At 58.3% G+C, this 22,798-nt stretch overlaps 5 protein-coding genes across 22 annotated transcripts in view; 2 read left to right on the forward strand and 3 right to left on the reverse strand.

Moving 5' to 3' along the window:
- The window catches only part of LOC119846859 (immunoglobulin superfamily member 1-like), a 597,460-nt gene that overhangs the window by 290,994 nt on the left and 283,668 nt on the right, over positions 1–22,798 (forward strand). The window lies entirely within an intron of this gene.
- The window catches only part of LOC119847133 (immunoglobulin superfamily member 1-like), a 660,993-nt gene that overhangs the window by 220,167 nt on the left and 418,028 nt on the right, over positions 1–22,798 (reverse strand). The window lies entirely within an intron of this gene.
- LOC119847459 (leukocyte immunoglobulin-like receptor subfamily A member 6) overlaps positions 1–22,798 on the reverse strand; it is a 652,437-nt gene that overhangs the window by 220,167 nt on the left and 409,472 nt on the right. The gene's annotated exons all lie outside the window — the stretch shown is intronic.
- Positions 1–22,798, reverse strand: part of LOC119846912 (immunoglobulin superfamily member 1-like) — a 615,137-nt gene that overhangs the window by 191,230 nt on the left and 401,109 nt on the right. The window lies entirely within an intron of this gene.
- On the forward strand, positions 1,630–22,627 carry LOC119846879 (myeloid-associated differentiation marker homolog). Of its 4 annotated transcripts, XM_043501188.1 has the most exons (17): positions 1,630–1,689; positions 3,407–3,615; positions 4,295–4,373; positions 5,684–5,783; positions 6,831–7,020; positions 10,355–10,477; positions 10,768–10,881; positions 11,390–11,457; positions 11,977–12,164; positions 12,307–12,441; positions 12,674–12,756; positions 13,121–13,289; positions 13,605–13,768; positions 14,208–14,311; positions 14,518–14,596; positions 14,701–14,851; positions 20,405–22,627. In XM_043501188.1, exons 3-16 carry the CDS (start codon positions 4,307–4,309, stop codon positions 14,800–14,802), a joined length of 1,686 nt encoding a protein of 561 aa, XP_043357123.1. In that variant the 5' UTR covers positions 1,630–1,689; positions 3,407–3,615; positions 4,295–4,306; the 3' UTR covers positions 14,803–14,851; positions 20,405–22,627. The 4 variants fall into 4 exon arrangements, with proteins under 4 accessions (XP_043357123.1, XP_043357124.1, XP_043357125.1 ...); XM_043501189.1 differs by lacking the exon at positions 1,630–1,689 and having other exon boundaries at positions 4,292–4,373; XM_043501190.1 differs by lacking the exons at positions 1,630–1,689; positions 3,407–3,615; positions 4,295–4,373; ... (10 more) ...; positions 14,208–14,311; positions 14,518–14,596 and having other exon boundaries at positions 14,762–14,851.

Here is a 22,798-nt window from a genome sequence, read left to right on the forward strand (position 1 = left end):
CTGGGAGGGGTGTGGGGTCTAGTGGTTAGAGCAGGGGGGCTGGGAGCCAGGACTTTCCCAGCTCTGGGAGTGGAATGGGATCTGGAGCTCAGCAGTGAGCAGAAGGCAAATGCCCATGGATGCAGCTGCCCCTCCCAACCCTGGCCTGGCTGTTGTGGGGGGCCCTGGTGGCGACCCCAGGTAGCTCAGGCTGAGAGCTCAAGGGGGCGGAGATGGGGCAATAGGAAAGCAGACCCACGTATCATCATCTCCCCACTCAACATCCTGTCCCCTGAACCCACTGCCCAATCAGGCACACGGTGCCCTGGCAACAGTCACTGCAAGCAGCATGGCAACTGCTGTGATGGGACAAACACAGATGGGTGGGTGGGGTGTTGGGGTTTAGTGGTTTCCTGTGCTGGGTTGTTGCATGCTCTGTGTGTGTGTGTGGCGGGGGTGACCAGCGGCCCATGAGTCACACACACTCCCACAACCCCACCCTCTCCTGGGTGTATTCATGCAGCTGTACCAGCACCCTGCTCATGCACCTGCCTCCCCATCTGTTGCACCCTGCTTCCCTGTGCACCCCACCTGCCCAATGCACCTGGCTCCCCCCAGCTATGCACCCCACCCGCTCAATACACCTGCCTCCCAGCTATGTACATGCCCCAATGCACGCTGCCCCAATGCACCCAGCACCCCAGCTGTGCACCCTACTCCCCAAAAACAACGAGTCCAGTGGCACCTTAAAGCCCAAATAAATCTGTTAGTCCTTAAGATGCCACCGGACTCCTCGTTTTTGTGGATACAGACTAACATGGCTATCCCTTGATAGCCACTCCCCAATGCACTCAGCCCCCCAGCTGTGTATCTCCCCTCCCCCAATGCACCCGACTCCCCCAGCTATGTACCTGCCACAGTGCACTCAGCCCCCCAGCTGTGCACTTGCTTCCCTATGCCCCTGGCCTTCTACCCGTGCACCTGCCCTCCCCATCCGTGTACCCTGCTTCCCAAGGCATCCAGCACTCCAGCTGTGCACCCCACTCCTCTATGCACCCGCCCCCCTCAGCTATGCACGTGCCCCATGCATCCACGGCCCCATAACTGTGCACCCCACCCCCAATACACCCGCCCCCCCAGCTATGCACGTGCCCCCATGCATCCAGCACCCCAGCTGTGTACCGCACTCCTCTATGCACCCGGCCCCCCAGCTGTTCACCCCATCCCCCAATGCACTCTCCCCCCTCAGCTATGCACGTGCCCCAGGCAACCACGGCCCCCCAGCTGTGCACCCCACTCCTCTATGCACCCGGCCCCCAATACACCATCCCCCCCAGCTATGTACATGCCCCATGCATCCAGCACCCGAGCTGTGCACGTGCTCCAATGCTCCCAATGCATCCCTCCATCCACTTCGCAGGCCCAGCACCCCACTCCCGTCCCGACTCCCGCCACAGAAAAGGGAGGAAGGAACCGCGCATGCGCGGGGCGCCCGCTGGAGGACGGGGGCAGCCTAGAGGGGCGGGGTTTGCGCACTGGGCGAGTCATCGGTAGAGGGTGGGGGGAGGAAGGAGGGAGCTGTTGGGACAGCGCATGCGCAATATCGGCCCAGCCCTGCTCAGGGTGGTGATTCAGGAGCCTGGGGGTGGGAGTGATGCCAGGCTCCGCCCCCTGCACTAGCCACGCCCCCTGGCCTGGCCTGGCCTCCTGGTGAGACACCCCATCACCCCCCAGGGCAGGGTATGGGGCCTTGGCGTGACTTGGTGGGGCCTTGGTGTGAGATGATGGGGCCTTGGCATGACCTGACGGGGCCTTGGCGTGATGGGGCCTTGGTGTGAGCTGCCAGGGCCTTGGCGTGATGGGGCCTTGGTGTGAGCTACCGGGGCCTTGGCGTGATGGGGCCTTGGTGTGAGCTGCTGGGGCCTTGGCATGACAGGGCCTTGGTGTGAGCTACCGGGGCCTTGGCGTGATGGGGCCTTGGTGTGACCTGTCGGGCCCTTGGCATGACGGGGCCTTGGTGTGAGCTGCCAGGGCCTTGGCATGACGAGGCCTTGGTGTGAGCTGCCGGGGCCTTGGCATGACGAGGCCTTGGTGTGACCTGTCGGGGCCTTGGCGTGACCTGTCGGGCCCTTGGCGTGATGGGGCCTTGGTGTGAGCTGCCAGGGCCTTGGCATGACGAGGCCTTGGCGTGACCTGTCGGGGCCTTGGTGTGAGCTGTCGGGTCCTTGGTGTGAGCTGCCGGGGCCTTGGCATGACGGGGCCTTGGTGTGACCTGACAGTGCCTTGGCATGATGGGGCCTTGGTGTGAGCTGCCGGGGCCTTGGCATGACGAGGCCTTGGCGTGACCTGTCGGGGCCTTGGCGTGATGGGGCCTTGGCGTGACCTGTCGGGGCCTTGGCGTGATGGGGCCTTGGCGTGACCTGATGGGGCCTTGGTGTGATGGGGCCTTGGTGTGAGCTGCCGAGGCCTTGGCATGACGGGGCCTTGGCGTGACCTGACAGTGCCTTGGCGTGATGGGGCCTTGGTGTGAGCTGCGAAGGCCTTGGCATGACGAGGCCTTGGCGTGACCTGTCGGGGCCTTGGCGTGATGGGGTCTTTGGAGTGATGTGGTCTTGGTGTGACTCGTCAGGACTGTGGTGTAGTGGGGCCATGGCATGACTTGATGGGGCCTTGGCTTGCCATGGCCTGCTGTAGCTGGGGCGTAGCGGGAGCTTATGGAGCCATGGTCAGATGGGACGGTGTCTTGGTGTAACCTGATGTGTCTTTGGGGTAACTGGGCCTTGGCGTGACCTGATGGTGTGTTGGCATGACAGGAGGGGGCAAACATAGGACAGAGTCTTAGTGTGATCTGAGGGTGCCGAGGTGAAATGAAGCAGCAATGGCGCCTCCTGTGGTCGTGGTCGTGACAGAGCAGCCATCCCATCGGGACATAGAGCCGCTGGGGAAGGGGGCAGTGTCAAGTGTCCTCCCTCACCCTGTGGCCCCCAGCTCCGCTGTCCCTCGGCTCGTCCCTCACATCCTGGCATCCCCCATCCCAGCAGGACCCCACCCCAACCTGCCATACCTGGTACAGGCACCTGGGGGCTCCCTGGCTTGGAAATAAATACCTCCTGAGTCCCTGTTATTCCATCCATCACGCCCCTCTAACCACTAGGTCCCACTCCCTCCCAGAGCAGGGATAGAACCCAGGAGTCCTGGATCCCAGCCCCCCCATCCCTCCTGCAGTGTAGACATTCTGCATGGCTGGGGGTGGGAGGAATGGGGTTGTGTTTGTGATTGGAGTGGAGTGGGGAGGGGGGAGAGGAGATGGGTGTGGGGTGCAGTGGGGGAAAGGGAGGTGGGGGGTTGGTGGGGGGAATAAAGAGGATTTTCCAGCGTGGCTTTCCTGTTCCCCCTAATTTGACATACCCTTCTTTTCTCCCCCCAGGGCTCTGTCCTCTCCCCTCATTGGCTGAGGTATTTCTGCTTCCTGGAGACGGTTGCTAACAACTCGGGCGGTGTGGGGTAGTGGCAACCGTGATGCTGGCCGGCGAGGAGAGGGCAGGCGTGATCCCCGCACCTCCCTGTGCCTGGCATGGGCTGCGTTCCCCCCAAGCCCACTGACCATCCCCCCCAGACTGGCTGCCGGAGAGCGAGGTAAATCCCTGCACCCAAGGGTGGGGAGTACTGGGGCTAGGAAGGAAATTGGATCCCAGATCTCCCCCCACCCTGAACCTTCCCCTCAAACTCTCCCCTGAGCCTCCAAATCTTCTCCCCAACTCATCACCGACCCCCTGAACCTTCCCCCAACTCACCACCGACCCCTGAACTTTCCCCCTAAACTCTCCCCTGAGCCCCCCAAACCTTCACCCCAAACTCGCCCTGACCACCTGAACCTGCTCCCAGCCACAGAACAAACCACCTGATCCTTTGCTCCCAAATGACCGCCTCCCAAATTCCACAGCTCCCTGAACCTTCCCCACCCAATCCCACCCCACCAACTCCTTAAACCCTCCTAACTCCTATGCACCAACCCCAGGCCTTCCCCAGCCCCTCCAAAGCACGAGGGGGGGATGGGGACGGCATTAGCCTCGGCTCATGACGTCCCACCCCAGGATCAGCCACATGTCTGACAGTGCGAGGACTGCCCCAGAGCCTCAGGAGGTTACACCCTCTCCTGATGCCCCAGTGCTGGGCTGGGCACCCCCAGCGTGCCCCCAATGTCCAGCCGCACCCCCTGCACCCCCGTCTCTCTCTGGGCCATGGCAGCTGAGGTCCAGTTAAAAGCTCTCTCTCTCTCCTCACTGTTCTTTCTTGGCCACCTGTCGGCGAGGAGGAGGAGGAGAAGATGCCACTGCACCGATCTGCCTCAAGTACCCGCTCGGAGAGCAGCGACCTGGACCTGGAGGGCATCGGTAATGGCTCTGCCCCAAGGCTTTGTGGGAAGTCTACGGGTTGGCATCCCCTGGCTGCCAGCAGACAGAATGGGAGCTACCCCACTGCATCCGGCTTGGACCTGCCACCGGTGCCCTCTGCGTGGCCCCACCCCCTGTGCTCTGCCGCCCAGTGCCCATGTGTGGCCCTGCTTCCTGTGTTCTGCCCCCCCAGTGATTCCTGCATGGCCCCTTCTCCATGCTCTGCCCCCTGGTACCCACCACATGGCCTTCCCAACCTCTCCCACATGCACTCTGCATGGCCCCACCCCCAGCATGCCCCCGTGCCCAATACTGCTGTGTGGCCCCACCCCGTTCTCTGGCTCCAGTGCCCCCCAGCATGGTCCCCCCCCACAGCCTGTTGTTCCAGTGCCACATGGGGCTCCCTACTCATGACCCTACCACTCTGGTCTCCTCCCTGTTTTCTCTCCCTGCCCCACATCTCTGTCCAATCCCTGCCCTGTGACCTCGGTCCCAGGAGCTGGTGGTAACAATACCTTGGCCCTCCCAGCACTACCCCATCAGCCCAGCCAGGGCAAGGGGTTCCCCCCACGCTGGGGGACGTGTCCTTTCCTGCCATGATGCACCGGGGAAGAGCCATCCCAGCAGCCAGAGGCTGTGGGGAAGGCATCTGGGAGGGGGACAGCAGGGCTGGTGGCCAGAGGACCAATCCTGCCTCTGGGGATGGGGTCAGCATCTCACTTAGCCAGATCACTGCACTTAACAGACTTTGGAATGACCCCAGGGGGCTGAGATCAGAACCTGGTCCTGCCCCCATTGCAAACAGGAGTGACTCCAGATTGACCCCAGAGTGCTGAGATCAGAACCTGGCTCTGTCCCCATTGCAGTCAGGAGTGACTTTGGATTGGCCCCAAGGTGGGGTGGGGCTGAGATCAGAACCTGGCCCTGCCCTCTGTCTTTAGCACCTCCGATCCCCTGATATCCCACCCCCAACTCTGTCCTAGCCCGGGGCATTGTCCCATGGCTGGGATGACGCTAACGCATCACTCCAAGATGTGGAACCTTGGAAGTGGGACCTTGGTATGATAAGGGATCTTGGCGTGATGGGATGGGGTATTGACATGACAGGGTGAGGCCATGGCAGACCTTGGCATGACATGATGAGGCCTTGGCGTGACAGGGCATGGCCTTGGCGTGATATCACGGGGCCTTGGCGTGACAAGACAAAGAACCTTGGCCTCAGATGACAAAGGCCTCAGACTCGTCTGCTGCCTTTTCTAACTATTCCCTTCCCCCATTTTCTGACACCCCCCCCCGTCTTACCCCCCTAGCCGAGAGCGAGCTGGCCAAGCTGCAGCGCCAGTTCCGGCTGCTAGAGGGCGACCGCCATGCCTACACTCTGCAGTCCCAGGAGACCATCCGCAAGCAGCTGTAGGTACCCCTCTGCGGTCCCTGGGGCCGGGGTCACCGGGCTAGGGCAGGAGACCCGAGAATGATCCCTGGGGCCCAGGTCATCGAGCTGGGGCAGGAAACCTGGGAATTATCCCTGAGAGCAGGGTCACCGGGCTGTGGGGAGGGGCCTGGGAATGATCCCAGGGGGTGGGGTCACTAGGTTAGGGGGAGGGACCCAGGAAAAATCCCAGGGGTCGGGGTTACCGGACTGGGGGGCAGGTTCAACACACAAACCTATACAACACAACGGACACTCCCCTCACACCGTAACAGACTGACACACTCCCCTCTGCACACTGATGTGTTATTGGTGTAACACTCAGCCCCCTAACAACCCACGTGGACCTAGCAACACTCCCCACCGCGACACCCACACACTAGGCTGAGTCACTGCCCTCTGCCCCCCCTTCCCCCATGCTCACACTCGCTCGGACGAGATCAAACACACGAGTCCCACACTGGATCACACACAGTGGATCACACAGATGCGTACAGTCAGACAAGCTCACACTAGATCACACTTGCACACTTGAACACCCACATTCTCACATTAGATCAAACCGTAGCTTACACACAAACTAGGTGACCCAGACTCACCTGCCCACAAGATCCCACATTAGATCTCACTCGCAGACAACACTGTGCAGACACCAGATCACACTAGATCCCGCCAACACATGACAGATCACCATAGGTCACACACCAGATCTCTTTGACACCCACCAGATCATGCACACACCATCTCCCACCTGATCCTGCACACTGACACCCACCAGATCACACACACAATCACACACACTAGGTCGCACACCCTCCCATGAGTTCTCTCCATCCCCCTCACGCAACACTCCACACCCTCCAGTAGCTCCAGGCCCCGCCGCCTCCGGCATGCTGGGCCCCAACACACCCCGCTTACCCTCCACCCTGTGCCATGGGGCCCCACTGCTGCCACCATCTGGCGCTGCCCACCACCCGGCACCTCTCCCTGCCGCCCATCTCTGCTGGCCACCCTGGTGTCTCGGGCAGGGCCGACCTGCAGCGGCTGGAGAAGGAGCGGGAGGGGCTGCTGCGGGAGCTGCGGGTGGCGAAGGGCCGTGCCAACAGGCAGCGGGAGCAGGAGAAGGCTGACAGCCTGCGTGCCCTGCTGCGACACCAAGACCAGGTGGAGGAGCAGGCGGCTGTGGAGAGGAGGATGGTGGCCCAGCTAGACCATGAGGTACCATTGGCCTGGGAGGGTGGTGTAGTGGTTAGAGCAGAGGGTCTGGGAGCCAAGACTCCAGGGTTCTCTCCCTGGCTCTGGAAGGGGAGTGGGATCTAATGGTTAGAGCAGGGGGGCTGGGAATCAGGACACCTGGGTTCTCTCCTGGCTTGGGGACAAGATTGGGGCTGTGGCAATCAGACTGTGTCCCTGGCAGGGCTCCCCTCTTCTCCTGTTCCCTAGTGAGTGGACAGGATGGGGTGGGGGTGGAGGGGAGGCTTGGTGTGGCTCTTCCTCTATCCTACAATGCTATGTGGGGAATTACCCACAAGGCCTTGAATGATTTCAGAAAGGGGAACTACACATAAATGAGGTTAGTGAAACAGAAATTAAAAGGTTTCAGAGTAGCAGCCGTGTTAGTCTGTATTCGCAAAATGAAAAGGAGTACTTGTGGCACCTTAGAGACTAACAAATTTATTAGAGCATAAGCTTTCGTGAGCTACAGCTCACTTCATCGGATGCATTTGAAGTGAGCTGTAGCTCACGAAAGCTTATGCTCTAATAAATTTGTTAGTCTCTAAGATGCCACAAGTACTCCTTTTCTTTTTGAGAAATTAAAAGGTACAGTGCCAAAAGTAAAATCCCTGCAAGCTGCATGGAAGCTTTTTAAAGACACTATAATAGAGGCTCAACTTAAATGTATACCCCAATTTAAAAAGCATAGTAAGAGATCCAAAAAAGAGCCACCGTGGTTAAACAACAGAGTAAAAGAAGCAGTGAGAGGCAAAAAGGCATCCGTTAAAAAGTGGAAGATAAATCCTAATGAGTAAAATAGAAAAGAGCATAAACTCTAGCAAATGAAGTGTAAAAATATAATTAGAAAGACCAAAAAAGAATTTGAAGAACAGCTAGCCAAAGACTCCAAAAGAAATAGCAATTTTTTTTTAAAATACATCAGACGCAGAAAGCCTGCTAAACAACCAGTGGGGCCACTGGACGATCGAGATGCTAAAGGAGCACTCAAAGACGATAAGGCCATTGCAGAGAAATGAACTGAATTCTTTGCATTGGTCTTCACTCTTGAGGATGTGAGGGAGATTCCCAAACCCGAGACATTCTTTTTGGGTGACAGATCTGAGTAACTGTCCCAAATTGAGATGTCATTAAAGGAGGTTTTGGAGCAAACTGATAAACTAAACAGTAATAAGTCACCAGGACCAGATGGTATTCATGCAAGAGTTCTGAACGGTTTCAGAGTAGCAGGCGTGTTAGTCTGTATTCGCAAAAAGAAAAGGAGGACTTGTGGCACCTTAGAGACTAACAAATTTATTTGAGCATAAGCTTTTGTGAGCTACAGCTGAATGCATCTGATGAAGTGAGCTGTAGCTCATGAAAACTTATGCTCAAATAAATTTGTTAGTCTCTAAGGTGCCACAAGTACTCCTTTTCTTTTTTAAGAGTTCTGAAGGAACTCAAATATGAAATTGCAGGACTACTAATTGTCATCTGTTACCTATCATTTAAATCAGCTTCTGTACCAAATGACTGGAGGATAGCTAATGTGACACCAATTTTTAAAAAGGGCTCCGGAGGTGACCCTGGCAATTACAGGCCAGTAAGCCTGACTTCAATACCAGGCAAACTGGTTGAAATTATCATAAAGAACAAAATTGTCAGACACATAGATGAGCATAATTTGTTGGGAAATAGTCAACTTGGTTTTTGTAAAGGGAAATCATGCCTCACCAATCTACTAGAATTCTTTGAGGGGGTCAACAAGCATGTGGACAAGGGGGATCCAGTGGCAATAGTGTACTTAGATTTTCAGAAAGCCTTCGACAAGGTCCCTCACCAAAGGCTCTTAAGCAAAATAAGCAGTCATGGGACAAGAGGGAAGGTTCTGTCATGGATTGGTAATTGGTTAAAAGACAGGAAACAAATGGTAGGAATAAATGGTCAGTTTTCAGAATGGAGAGAGGTAAATAGTGGTGTCCCCCAGGGATCTGTACTGGGCCCAGCCCTATTTAACATATTCATAAACGATCTGGAAAAAGGGGTAAACAGTGAGGTGGCAAAATTTGCAGGTGATACAAAACTACTCAAGATAGTTATGTCCCAGGCAGACTGTGAAGAGTTACAAAGGGATCTCACAAAACTGGGTGACTGGGCAACAAAATGGCAGATGAAATTTAATGTTGATCAATGCAAAGTAATGCACGTTGGAAACCATAATCCTAACTATACATATACAATGGTGGGGTCTAAATTAGCTGTTACCACTCAAGAAGGAAAAAAAGAAAAGGAGGACATGTGGCACCTTAGAGACTAACAAATTTATTTAAGCATAAGCTTTCGTGAGCTACAGCTCACTTCATCGGATGCAACTCAAGAAGGAGATCTTGGAGTCATTGTGTGCAGCGGCCGTCAAAGAAGCGAACAGAATGTTGGGAATCATCAAGAAAGGGATAGATGATAAGACAGAAAATCTCATATTGCCTCTATATAAATCCAAGGCACGCCCACACCTTGAATCCTGCATGCAGATGTGGTCGTCCCATCTCAAAAAAGATATATCGGAATTGGAAAAGGTTCAGAAAAGGGCAATAAAAACGATGAGGGGTATAGAACGGCTTCCGTATGAGGAGAGATTAATCTGACTGGGACTTTTCAGCTTGGAAAAGAGGCGACTCAGGGGAGATCTGATCGAGGTCTATAAAATCATGACTGGTATAAAGTAAAGAAGGAAGTGTTATTTACTCCTTCTCATAATACAAAAACATGGGGCCACCAAATGAAATTAATAGGTAGCAGGTTTAAAACAAACACAAGAAAGTATTTTTTCATGCAACACACTGTCAACCTCTGGAACTCCTTGCCAGAGGGTGTTGTGAAGGCCAATACTATAACGGGGTTCAAAAGGGAGCTAGATAGATTCATGGAGGATAGGTCCATCAATGGCTATTAGTCAGGATGTACAGGAAGGTGTCCCTAGCCTCTGTTTGCCAGAAGTTGGGATTGGGTGACAGGGCATGGATCACTTGATGATAACCTGTCTCTCTATTCCCGTTGGGGCACCCGTCACTGGTCACTGTCAGAGAACAGGATACTGGGCTTGATGGACCTTTGGTCTGACCCAGTATGGCCGTTCTTAGGTTCTTATGATGCTACAGTGCATCTAGCATGCTCTGGGACAGAGCCTGGGGGATCAGGCTCAGAGGCCCCCCTTCCTCTCTCCATCCCAAAGGGCACTGCTGGGCATCCCCAGAAGCTCTTGGGGGTGCTATGGGGCACCTCAGGTGGTGAGGCCGTGGGACTTGGGCTGTGGTTCCTAACGGTGTGTCCCGCCTGGCAGATCCGGAGCTGGGAGAAGCGGCTGGCGGGGCTGGCGAAGCGGGCGGGCAGTGAAGGAGTCAGCCAGCGGCACAAGGCCCAGGGCCAGAGGAGGGTGCGCACCCTGGAGAACCAGTTAGACAAGGTGAGGGGGGGTAGGGCTGTCACTGCCAGAGGGGGGCCTAGTGGTTAGAGCAGGGGGGGGCTGGGTTCTATCCCAGCTCTGGGAGGGGAGTGGGGGATAGTGGTTAGAGCAGAGGGGCTGGGAGCCAGGATGCCTGGGTTCTCTCCCCGGCTCTGGGAGGGGAAATAAGGTGTAGTTACTGGCTCTGGGGAGCGAGGCTGTGTTCTATGTTGAGCAGCTCCGCTAGGTGCCTGGGCCCTCGGGGGGGGGGCTAATGCCAGCACCCCCACTTCTTGTCCCCCGTGTGTCAGGCATCAGCCCGGTTCAACTCCCAGCTGGCGCTGAACGCTGGCTTGCGCGAGGAGCTGGAGACCCTGCGCATCGAACGTGGGCGCTTCGAACACCTCTACCGCAGGCTGGAAAGGGTGAGAGCTCTGCCAAGGGAGCGGGGGTCTGGGAGCCAGGACGTCTGGGTTCTCTCCCTGGCTTAGGGGTGGGGAGTGGAGTCTAACGGTTAGAGCTGGTATTGGTGGCTGTTAACCCTGTCTTTCCCTTCATGGTTCGAACTGCACGGACCCCCTGCACCACGCCTGTCACATGGTGACCAGGGACCCATCAGGCCCCACCAAGCCCAGCATGGGAAACTGAGGCACCAATGGGCACCACTGGGAGGAGCACACAGAGTTTGGCCCCACCCACCAGTAGGGCTGGTGATGCTCATAAAATGAAGAGTTGTGGTTGGCTGATGCTGGCCCCAGTGGGAAGTAGGCATGGAATGGAGGGATCTAACTGGCCAACAAAGGTCTTGTTAAGAAATTGGTGTGGGATGGAGAAGTCTGATTGGCCAGTGAAAGTCCTGCTGTGACACAGCGCCAGAACGGAGGGAACTGATTGGCTGACAGAAGCCCATGACCTTCTCCCCTTGATTCCCAGGAGCTGCAGGAGACGCGGAAAGCCATTGGAGCCGTGATCGACTCCTCTTCCTCTGCCTTTGATGCTAGGTAGGGCCCCAGGACGCCCCCTGCTGGCCCAACGGTGCCCCCTGCTGGCCCTGGCGCCTCCTGCTGGACACACTGGTGCCAAGGAGACCCACAGCAATCCCTCGTGTCCCCAGGGTCCCTCTGCTGACCCCACAATCTTCCCCCCCTCCCACTGCCCCGTGCACTCAGGATCGGCCACCCCATCCATGCACATGTCACGAGCTTGTCTGATCTTGCCCCAGGGCACTGTCCCCTCCAACAGCAGCCAAGGGCTAGACAGGCTGCAGAGACTGAGCCTCCCTGCACCTTCCATGGGTCCCTGGGAAGGGCATGGCTGGCTGGGGTCTTGGTATCTCCTACTGTATAGAGTGTGGGAGCCAGGACGCCTGGGTTCTCTCCCCGGCTCTGGGAGGGGAATGGGATCTAGTGGTTAGAAGAAGGGTGGGGTTTGGGAGCCAGGATGCCTGGGTTCTGTCCAGGGCTTTGCAGGCCGTCTGTGGGCAGGACACCCACTTCTATTGCTCCCCTCCCCTCCTGCAGGGACGAGGCCCAGACCAAGCTGGGGCAGCTGCAGGAGAAGGCGGAGAAGGACCTGGCCCAGCATGAGGCCGAGATGAAGGAGTTGCAGCGGGTTCTGGACCACGACCGGCGCTTACGTCACTTCCTGGACATCAAGGTGCAGGAGCGGACGTTCACCCAGGAAGCACTGGAGGCCAAGCGCAAAAGAGGTACTAGCCAGGATGCCTGGGTTTTCTCCTGGCTCTGGGAGGGAAATGGGGTCTAGTGGTTAGAACAGGGGAGCTGAGAGCCAGGACACCTGGGTTCGGTGGCTGAGGGGCGCTGACCATGTCCGTTTTACTCCCCGTTCAGAGCAAGAGGAGGCCGAGGGGAAGCACCGGGACCCCAGAGAGGAGCTGCTGGAATCCTATGAAACCGCCTTCAAGGAGATTCAACAGCTGACAGGGGAAGACGACCTGGATGTGCTGGTGGAGAAATTCATAGCAGGTGAGGGGCACCAGAGGATGCTGCAGGGACACAGGGCCTTTCCCCAGCAGGGGGCGCTGGCTCTGATCCAACCCCAGGGTGAGAGGCTCTCTCTCCAGTCCGAGGGCTGGGGTCTGTTGGGCTGGCTCTGGTGGAAATGGAGGTGTGTGTTGGGGGAGATGTCTCTCGGGTCGGGAGGGAGGGTCTATGGAGTTTCTTCAGCCGGGGCTCTGACACCCCTTCCCCCTCCCAGTTGAGGACCGGAATTTCGCCCAGTTCAACTACGTCAACGAGCAGAACAACGAGATGGAGCGACTGGGGGAGCGAATCACCCAGGTGAGGGGGGCCCCCCCCAACGATGGCTCTGCCCCCCACAGACAGTCCTGCCCCCAACACCCTCCAGGGCTCTGCCCCCTATAGACAGCCCTGCCACCCACTCTCCCCCATCATAGACACTGTCCCCCATTGCCCACCAGCATCCTGCCCCCACAGAAAGCCCTGCATCCTCCCAACTCCTCCCCAGGGCCCCTTGCACCATGGACTGTCCTGCCCGCCACTCCCCCCGGTAGGGGCCCTGTCCCCCATAGGCAGCCCTGTTGCCTTCCATGGAGGTGCCAAATCGCCCCCCCGAGGGCCATGCCTGGCTCTGCATGCCCTCCCCCCTCCCGTGCCCTCCCTGTACCCTTCTGCTGCCTCCCAGGTGCGTCGGGAGATCCAGGAGGTGCAGGCCCGGGATGAGCAGGAGCAGCAGGAGCAGCGGGTGCAGACCCGGGCACTGGAGATGCAGCAGGAGGCTGTCATGCAGGAGGCCCAGGAGCTGCTGAGCAAAGAGAAGGTGGCCAGGAAAACCCTGGAACAGCTCAAAGAGGGTACGGAGCTGGGGAGCAGGGCGGAGTTGCGGGGTCCCGGGACCCCCATCGCCTCTGTAAGCCGGGGGTAGAACCCACGAGTCCTGGATCCCGGCCCCCTGCTCTAACCACTAGACCCAAATCCCCTCCCAGGGCTGGGGAGAGAACCCAGGAGCCCTGACTCCCAGCCCCCGCTGCTCTAACGCACCAGCTCCCCCTCCCTGAGCCAGGGGTAGAACCCAGGAGTCCTGGCTCCCAGCCCCTGCTCTAGCCCACCAGCTCCCCCTCTCCAAGCTATTGGTAGAACCCAGGCGTCTCGGCTGTCTGTCCTGGCAGGGATCAGGTCACTGTTCAGGAAGCTGGACTGTCAGTGCTCAGAGCTGGATTTGGCGCTGGGGGGCTCGACTGTGGTGCAGGACAGGAACATCTCCGTGTTCCTGGGTCTCCTGGAGCAACGGGCCCACGAGCTGTTGGCCATGCGCTCCTATCTGGCCTCCAAGGTACGGGCAGCTGGGATGGGGGGGAAGCAGGGTTCTGCACCGGGGATGCTGGGGGATAGGATGTTGTGGATGGGGTAAAGCTGGGGTGGGATCTATACCGGCAACAGTGGTGGGGGATGGGATGGTGGCATGGGGGGGCAGGGAGGGGGGAGTTGGGGGATGGGATGGGGAAACCAGGGGCGGGGGATTTGTGCTGGGGGAGGGATCATGGGGGTGGGATGGGGCAGAAGGGGCAGGTCTGTGTCAGGTGGGAGGAATTGTGGAGGTTGGTGCTGGGAGGATCCATCCCAGGTGGGAGGGAGCAGGGAGTGGGAAGGGGTGGGGGTATGTGTGCTGGAGCAGGGATCAGGGGGATGGGATGGTCCGAGGGGGTTGTGGGGGGCAGGAAGTGAGCCCCCCACCCCCAGACCATCCCCCAACCTTTTCCCCCTCCCTCCAGAATTACGATCTGCCCTATGACCCCGAAGAGACGGCTCGACTGCTCCTGGGGCAGATGGCGGGTTATGCCCCCAAAGCATACCCCCTGCGGCCCCCCACTGCCGGGTAAGCACCATGCCCCCAACCCCCTACAGCCATGGGATTGGGGGGTTCCCACCCACAGCACATATGGTCTGGAAAGACCTGACCCAGGAGAGGGATGGGGTAGAACTGGGGGGCTGGGAGCCAGGACTCCTGGGTTCTATCTCCCGCAGGAGGCAGTGGGGTTCACACATACTTAGTCCCCTCATTCTCTTTCTCTCCCCCTGTAGGGAGGAATATGAAGCTGGGAGTGAGGAAGAGGAACGACCCCTCACCCACAGTGAACTGAGAGACCGCATCCTCCGGGAGGTGAGTGGGGCCTAGTGGTTAGAGCAGGGGGGCTGGGCGCCAGGACTCCTGGATTCCCTCCCCAGTTCTTCCTGAAACAAGCTATCTCATTTGCCTCCCCACAGGTGCTGAGCAAGGAGGAGACACCGTCCCCCAAGAAGACCCAGTACACCGAGTCGGGGGGGCTGCGGGCAGCTGGGGTGCCCCGGCGCACCATGGAGGCCTGAGGCCGGTGCTGGGGTCGGAGCTGGGTCTCCTGTGGCAAATAGTATCCCGGTCAGACTCCTGTAGTGTGTGCTGCTTCCCCCCACCCCATAGTCCCCTCTTTCTCCGCCTTCCCCCCCATCCCTGTCCCCACTCGGCGCTGTCCTGGGGCTGGGTTCCACCTCTGCCCCCTTCCAATTGAATGCACCCCGCCACCATCGTCCCCTCTGCCTTCCCGGGCTGCCTGTCCCCCTAGATCTGGGGGAGCCATGGGGGGAACCCCCAATACTGATGCCCACACCAGATCAAGCTGCCTCCCTTTCCATCTGCTGAAGTGGCTGGTTCCTTTGGCCCGACAGCAGGGAGTGGGTGTGTTTGGGGGGGGTTGCAAGGTGAGACACTCCCACCTTCCCCCCAAAACCACACCCCCACTCTGGGAATCTTGTCTAATCTTCAGGTCTCTCCCGCCAATCAATCATGGATGGAAGCTCGTTAATTTCACACTCTGAAATTTATGTGCTCCAGATGTGCTATATCCCCCCCATGCACACCATGTCCCCCCACATACCACAGCCAGATGGTCCCCAAGGAGCATGCCCAGATGTGGAGCGAGGATGCCCTCTCCCGGTGAGATGGAAATTTCTCTTCCCCCCCCGAACCAGGAGAGGGCAGACCCCCAACCCCAAAGTGGAGGGTGCTGCATGGGAACCAGCGGTGGGATTGTATCAGAGGAGGGATGGAATCAGCAATAAACCCCACAAGGTTGTATTGTGTGAAACAGTGCTGCCCCCTGCCGGGTGCTTGTGTGAGCTCCCTACGCCCTGGGATGTGGCCCCTCTGGGGTGGGGTGCGGGGGCTGGGTATATGGGGACCCCTGGCTTGATGTCCCCTAGCACTGCACCGGGGCCAACGCTGATGGCCAGAGCAGAGCACCCTCTATTGAGCCCCTGCCCCGCTCCCTGCCGCCCAGAATCTCCCAGAGCCAGTTAGCGAACCCAGGAGTCCTGGCTCGCTGTCCCTGCTGTAACCCATGGCTGAGGGGAGGGGGCCCTAGGAGAGCCGCTGGAAGGTGTTGGCTGCTTCTTGCAATGCCGGCTCTGGCCACAGGAGGCAGCTCTGCCCCAGTAATCCTGACAAGAGGGGAAAGGCCCCATGTCTCATTTTCTGCCATACCCCAGAGGGGAGAGGCCCCCAGCCCCGTTCCCTGCCCCGCCACTTCCAGGGGGCTTTGGCCCGGGCTGGGGGGTGAATGAACCTTCTGTTCCCTGCTGCTACCAAGGAAAGGGGAAGTGGAACCAGCGGCTGCCGTGTGGAGGGAGCAGGGGGTGGTGGGGCGGATTGGCCAATGTGGGGGGCGGGGGAGCTGGGAATTTTCTTTTCGGGGGGCCTCCTCCTGGCTTGCAGCGCTAAAAGAGTGGTCTGTTGGTTCCCAGGCTCCTTCTGCTCTAACCCACTCCCCTCCCAGAGCCGGGGAGAGAACCCAGGAGTCCTGGCTCCCAGCTCCCCCCTGCTCTAACCACTAGACCCCACTCCCCTCCCAGAGCCGGGGAAAGAACCCAGGAGTCCCGGCTCCCAGCCCCCTCCTGCTCTAACCACTAGGCCCCACTCCCCTCCCAGAGCCGGGGAGAGAACCCAGGAGTCCTGGCTCCCAGCCTCCCCTGCTCTAACCACTAGACGCTGCCCACCTCTGCCACGCTGGCAGGGGAAAGGGCCCGCTAGGGGTCAGGACGGGTGTTATCAAACTGTGGGTCTCGACCCCGTTGTAATGGGGTCGCCAGGGCTGGCGTTAGGTGCCCTAATTGTCGTTGTGAGAAGCGTGTCGGGGTGCGATGACGTGTGAGAACCCCTGTGTCAGGTGACGGAAGTTGGGAGCGGTATTCGGGTTGTTCGGGCAACCAAATATTGAGATCCTGGAGGGGCGGGGCTTCCTGTGGGACATCCCTGCATGGGGGGAGGGGCGCTGCTGTCCCCCCTGCCCCGCCCGCTGGTGGCAGAAGCTGAGCCAGATGTGGAGCGCAGCTGTGCGCAGCGGGGAGCCTCTCCCCCCTCCCGTCACCATGGGAACAAAAAACAGTCCCCTCAAACACAGCTACAGCCTGTGGGGCACTGCTGCGGGGTAGCTCGCAGCGCCGGAGTCCCGGCTCCGGCTCTGTTGGGGGGACTGATGCAGAAGTGATCTGACACTTACCGCAGTGACCGGAAACACCTTTGTTCTCTGAGCAAATCCATAACAAGCTTCCGGCAAGCCCCGGCCCTGCAGCGCAACCTCTGTGGCTCGCTCCCTTTCCCCATCTCTCCCGCAGATCTGCCCCCGGGGCCCTTCCACCCTGGTATTGGTATCCTGCCCCTCGGATCCACCCCCGGGGCCCATCTACCCCTGTATCCTGCCCTGCCCCTCGGATCCACCCCTGTATCTTGCCCCCTCCCAGAGCACCCGACACACACATCCCCTTAGGGTGAATCTCCCCCACCCCTCTCAGACCCTTCTGCAATGGGTGATGTTTCTGGGTGGGACAGGGTGTGTGCGGGGGAGGGGTTGGTGCGGAGCTCTGGGGTGCATGGGGAGGGGGTTCATGTGGGGGCGCTGGGGGTTGGGAGCTCTGGGCTATGGGGCTCTGTGTGCATAGGGGGGTGGGAGCCCTGGGGTATGGGGGGTGGTGTACATGAGGGGGTGGGAGCTCTGGAGTATGATGGGGGGCTGTGGGAGCTCTGGGGGATAGGGGGCTGTGTGCATTGGTGGTGGGGAGCTCTGGGGGATGGGGGGCTGTGTGCAGGGGGGGCTGTGTGCATGGGGATGGGGAGCTCTGGGGGATGGGGGGCTGTGTGTATGGCGGGGTGGGGAGCTCTGGGTGTGTCTGCCGGGCGAGGGGAGACGGGACAACATAAAGGGGGACACGGGCAGGGGGTTATGTCCCTAGTCCAGGCAGTCCATGCCCGGGGGTCCCGTCTCTGCCTGAGGAGCGGGGACACACACGCTGCCCCACCCTCCCCGGGGTGGCATTTGAACGCCGCTGTCCCGGCTGGACTGGGCTGGACTGGGTGTCTGTCCCCGCCCTGAGCGGAGAGATCCCCCTTTCCCCGCCCAGCCCCGCGCTTCAAAATTTCCGGAGCTAGCGCGCAGCGGAGGAACCAGCGCCCCAGATCTGCTCCAGCCCCCCAGCCGCCTCTCCAGGCCCCCCAGCGAGGTAAATACCCTGCTCCATGCGTCGTAGTCCCCAGCTTCCTACACATCCGCCTAGAGCGTGATGGAAACGTGTCTGGGGGACTCCCCAGCTCTGGGAGCGGGGTGTGGGGGCGTCAGACTCGGTGTGGGGCTTGGATCGGAACTGAGGGATTATTTTGGGGGGGAGCGGAACTTTTTGGGGGTCCAGCACAATGTGAAGTTTGGGGGTATCACCGTTTTGGGGGGCTGTGGGGAGGATGACGGGTGTGTGGCTTGGGAGCGTTTCTGGGGGCTGGGTCAGAAAGTGAGGGGTTTAGTGGGGGGTGAGTGGAGTATGGGGGGGCTGCAGCGGGTGGGATGAACCTCTTCTCTGGTGGATTGAAGGGGCCGGATGTGATTTGGGGGTGGGGGGATTTGGTCCCTCCGTAGGGAGGTTGCCATGCCCTGTGGATGGCAGTCTATTCCAGGCAGCTCAGGATCCAGCCACACCCTGTCTGCACCGAAATTTGGGGGGGACCTGTCAAACCTGGGGTGCAGGATTTGTGGGGCTACCCCTCTGTCCCCCCCAAAAAACCCCAACAGGACACTGCCCCCGTGCCTCTTAAGATATCCCCCCATAGTGATTTTGGCCCATCACTAGGGTAAATATTTTGCCAGGGGGGTTACCCCACAAAAAGGAGGGAGCTGTAGAATCTCAGCCCCCCGGAAGAGGGAATTGTGGGGTGAATGACTGTAACCCCATATATTTCATCCCCTGACCTCCTGGCCCCTTGAGTGACATGGGCGGGTGGGGGGGTCATGGCTGGGGGAAGGAGTTTACCAGGCAGTGTCTGTCCGTCCCGCTGGCAGGTGGGCCCTGCAGGGGCTGGTGGGGCGTGTCCGTCTGTCCCGCTGCCCGCTACAGGGAGGGCTCAGAACTTCCCCTGCTCGGATGGGGTGGAGGTAGCACAACATGGCAATGCAGGAGCCCCTCCTGGTGGGTTCTGTGGGCTAGGATGAGAGAAGTATGGGCTAGTGGTTAGAGTGGGTGAGGCCCTGGCTTCAGCAGGGTTTTATGGGCTGTGGGTTCTACCAGAGAAAGCCGAGACCTGGATTTCCCGTGGCTGAGCAGGGCCAGTGCCCAGGGAGGCGTAAATCGAAATGTTGGCGAGGGCCGGGGGGGCGTGGCTTTCGTCCTGGCTGGTGGCACTCTGGGGATCTGCTGCCCTGGGCAAGCGCCGGGTGCCCATGGAGCGCTCGGTGCAGGAAGGCATGGGGTTGTGAGCCCTGTTTCCCAGCTGGGGAAACAGAGGCACGGAGCGGGGTAGTGGCTCGCCCAGGTAGCCCAGCAAAGCAGTAACAGAGCCAGGGAATGAACCCAGGAATCCTGGTGCCCAGCCCCTGCTCTAACCCCTAGACCCCACTGCCTGCACAGGGGCAGGACAGAACCCAGGCATCCTGGAGCTCTCGCCCTTCCAGGCCTGTGCTGACGTGAGGTGGAAAATAATATGCCGGGGTTGGGTTTTCTCTAGGCCTTATAAGGGCAGCGGCTGCAGGCTGCCTCCCCCTCAGTCACACACCGTCACTGCCCTCCCCCCCCGCCCCTCCTCTCTTTGGCCCGCAGTCCAGCACTACCCGAGAGACCAAGGGAGCGGCTGTGAGACAGGCAAGCGCTGGTCTAGTGGGTTGATTGGTTGGTTGCGGGGGGGGGGGGGTTTAGGAGCTGGGAGCCAGGACTCCTGTGCTCCATGGTCAGGGAGGAGCAGGGCTCCCAGCCTAGTTGCCTAGTTTCTTCCCAGCAGAGCAGGATCCAGTGTCTGGCTCCCAGCGTTGTGGGCAGGGCCGGGACGGGGTGCATCTCCCGCCTGCCAGGCACCCACATAGCGGATCTGTGCTAGGGAGGGACCAAGAGGAAATGACAGGGCTCCTACTGGCACTGTTAACTGCCTTCACCCTCACCCTGGCTGTCAGTGTCTAATTAACTTGACTGACTGATTGGTTCTCCCAGCCTCTCCTCTCCTCAGAGGTGGGGAAACTGAGGTGGGGAGAGGGGACGGAATGGTGCAGAGGGTGCACAGTGTGTCAGGGGTAGAACCCAGGAGTCCTGGCTCCCAGCCCTCTCTCCCCAAGTTTTTCAGCCTGGCACTCCCCACTGGGCACTGGGGTCACGAACCCCAAGGTCAGCTCAGCTGGGCCCTGCTGGCGACTGAGGATGGGGTGTCCGCCTTGGATCAGAGGCACAGAAACGGCCCCCCTATTTCGTGTGTCTGTTCCTGCTGCCCCCCTGCTGGAGCGGCTGGGCTCTGCGTGTGTCTGACACCCCCTGCTGCGGAGACAGGCCCTGAGGTGGGCGTGTGTGTGTGTGTGTGTGTGCGTGTGTGTGTGACCCCCTGCTGGAGTAGATGGAGATTGCCCAGCTCTGTGCATATGCCGGATTCCCGAAACGCGCCCTGACTCTCTCCCCCACATCTCCTCCTCCCCAGGTGATCCCGCCATGCCGATCCAGCGCACCAAGTCCGTGGGCAACACGCAGGCCCTGACCTCACAGGTGGGCATTGTCCGCCTGCTGGAGGCGCTCTTTGCCTGCGTCACCTTCAGCCTGGTGGTGCACCAGGGGGGCTGGTATGGCCGTAACGGTGACTGGTGCATGTTCTGCTGGTGCTTCTGCTTCACCATGACGCTGCTGGTGTTGGTGGTGGAGTTCATGGGGCTCCAGCACCGCATGCCCGTCTCCTGGAAGAACTTCCCCATCACCTTCGCCATGTACGCCACCATCATGTGCCTCTCGGCCTCCATCATCTACCCGGTCACCCACATCCAGAAAAGCAGCACCTATGGCAAAATCAAGGACTACCAGATTGCTGCCACCGTCTTCTCCTGCCTCACTTGCCTGGCCTACTCGGTGGAGGTGACCATGACCCGGGCCAAGCCGGGTGAGGTGACAGGCTACATGGCCACCGTGCCCGGGCTGCTGAAGGTGGTGGAGACCTTCGTGGCCTGCATCATCTTCGTCTTCATCAGTGAGCCAGTCTCCTATGACCGCCATGAGGCGCTAAAGTGGTGCCTGGCCGTCTACTGCATCTGCTTCATCCTCTCGCTGGTGGTCATTGTGCTGTGCATCGGGGAGTGCACCGGCTGGCTGCCCTGTGCCTTCAACAAGTTCCTAAGTGGCTACACACTGCTGGCTGTGCTCATGTATGCCACGGCCACCGTCATCTGGCCCATCTACAGCTTCGACCGTAAGCAGGGCGGCGAGCCGCGCCGGCCCTCCAACTGCCAGAACCACAACTTCTGCTACTGGGATAAGTGGGTGGCCATTGCTGTGCTGACGGCCATCAACCTGCTGGTCTACTTGGCCGACCTGGTGTACTCCGCTCGGCTCATCTTCATCCAGGCCTAGTCGCCGGAGGCTGCTGGACCGGCTGAGTGCTGGGGACTAGGGCCGGTCTCCCACCGTGTTCTCTGGATCTCATCCGTCTGTTTTGTCCTCTCATTCATTTATTCTTTTCTTTTCTTTTTCTTTATTCTTTTTCTCTCTTTCATTTATTGTCTTTATCTTTCTTTCTTTTGTGCTTTTCCTTTCTCATAATTATTCATTTTTCTTTTTCTGTTTCATTTACTGTCTTTATCTTTCATTTATTCTTTTCCTTTATCCCTCTTTCTTTATTTCTTTGCTCTTTCTTTTCTTTCATTTCCTCTCATTAATTCATTTATTCTTTCCTGTCATGTATGTATTCGTTTATTTTCTTTCTCTCTTTCAATCGTTCTCATTTATTCCTTCTTTTCTTGGAGCTCTTTCTCTCACTTTCTTTTCTTTCTCTTGGTCTTTTGTTCGTTTTCTTTCATTTATTTTCTCATTTTCTTTTTCCTTCTTCTTTTCTCCCTCCTCTCCAGCATTCTCCGTCCAGGCATACCCCCTCCCTTGTAATAACAAGGTTATCCTTTTTGCCTTAGCCTGGCTAATCATGGCTAATCACCGGCCATTCTGTGCCTTTTATCGAGCGGGAGAAAGATCGGTGGCCTGACCAGCAGGGCCCAGTGGGCACTGGAGCCTTTAAACTCAGCACCTCCGATCCCAGCAGAAGTAGGGGGAGAAACAGCAGGGAGGGCGGGAAAGAGGCGATGACTCCCCTTTAATGGAAATATTTGTCTGGTGGTTAAAAATGCTTGCCTCCAGAGTCTTAAAGGTAATGGGTGCACTCTGGCACCTTCCTAAGAAAAAGCCACCAGTGGTTAAACAGCACGCAGCCTTTAATGAAAATATTTGTCTGGCGGTAAGAAATTCTTGCCTGCTGGAGTCTTAAAGGTAAATCACCAAATCAGCCGTCTAGCTGGAAATTTAAAAAAATAAAAAAAAATACCCCAAACCCCATTCGCTTGGTTCTTTAATATTTATCCAGGGGTTTTAAATAGTCCTGGCGGTCATTATCTTAAAGGTGATGTTGCCGGACCCGTGCCTCACCGTGCTAGAATGTAGCTAGCTGCTCACGTTGGTCCAATCTCTCTCTTTGTATCATTCATCTGTTTTTTTTTTATACATCTATTTTTTACACTGGTATAAACGCAGACAAAAAGTATTATGGTCTTTGTTGCAAGTGTTTGTGTCACAATTGATGATGTAGCAAATTATGGGGCGGGGGGAGTTTATATACGTATAAATATATAGAGAGAGAAAACAGGAAGTAACAATAAATGACTGAAAGGTACTTTGTGTTTGTCTGTCGTCTCTCCTGTTTAGAGCTTTGCTGATAAGGATAAGCTGGGGCAGGAAGGTGAACATGACAAAATGGCTCAGGGAGGGTGGGGAATAGGGCATGGAGTCTTTCCCCTCTAGGGGGCGCCGGCTCCCATCTTCCCCCAGGGAAGGGACTGGATGG

Source organism: Dermochelys coriacea, chromosome 23 (assembly GCF_009764565.3).
Source record: "Dermochelys coriacea isolate rDerCor1 chromosome 23, rDerCor1.pri.v4, whole genome shotgun sequence".
In the NCBI taxonomy this organism is placed as follows: Eukaryota; Metazoa; Chordata; order Testudines; family Dermochelyidae; genus Dermochelys; species Dermochelys coriacea.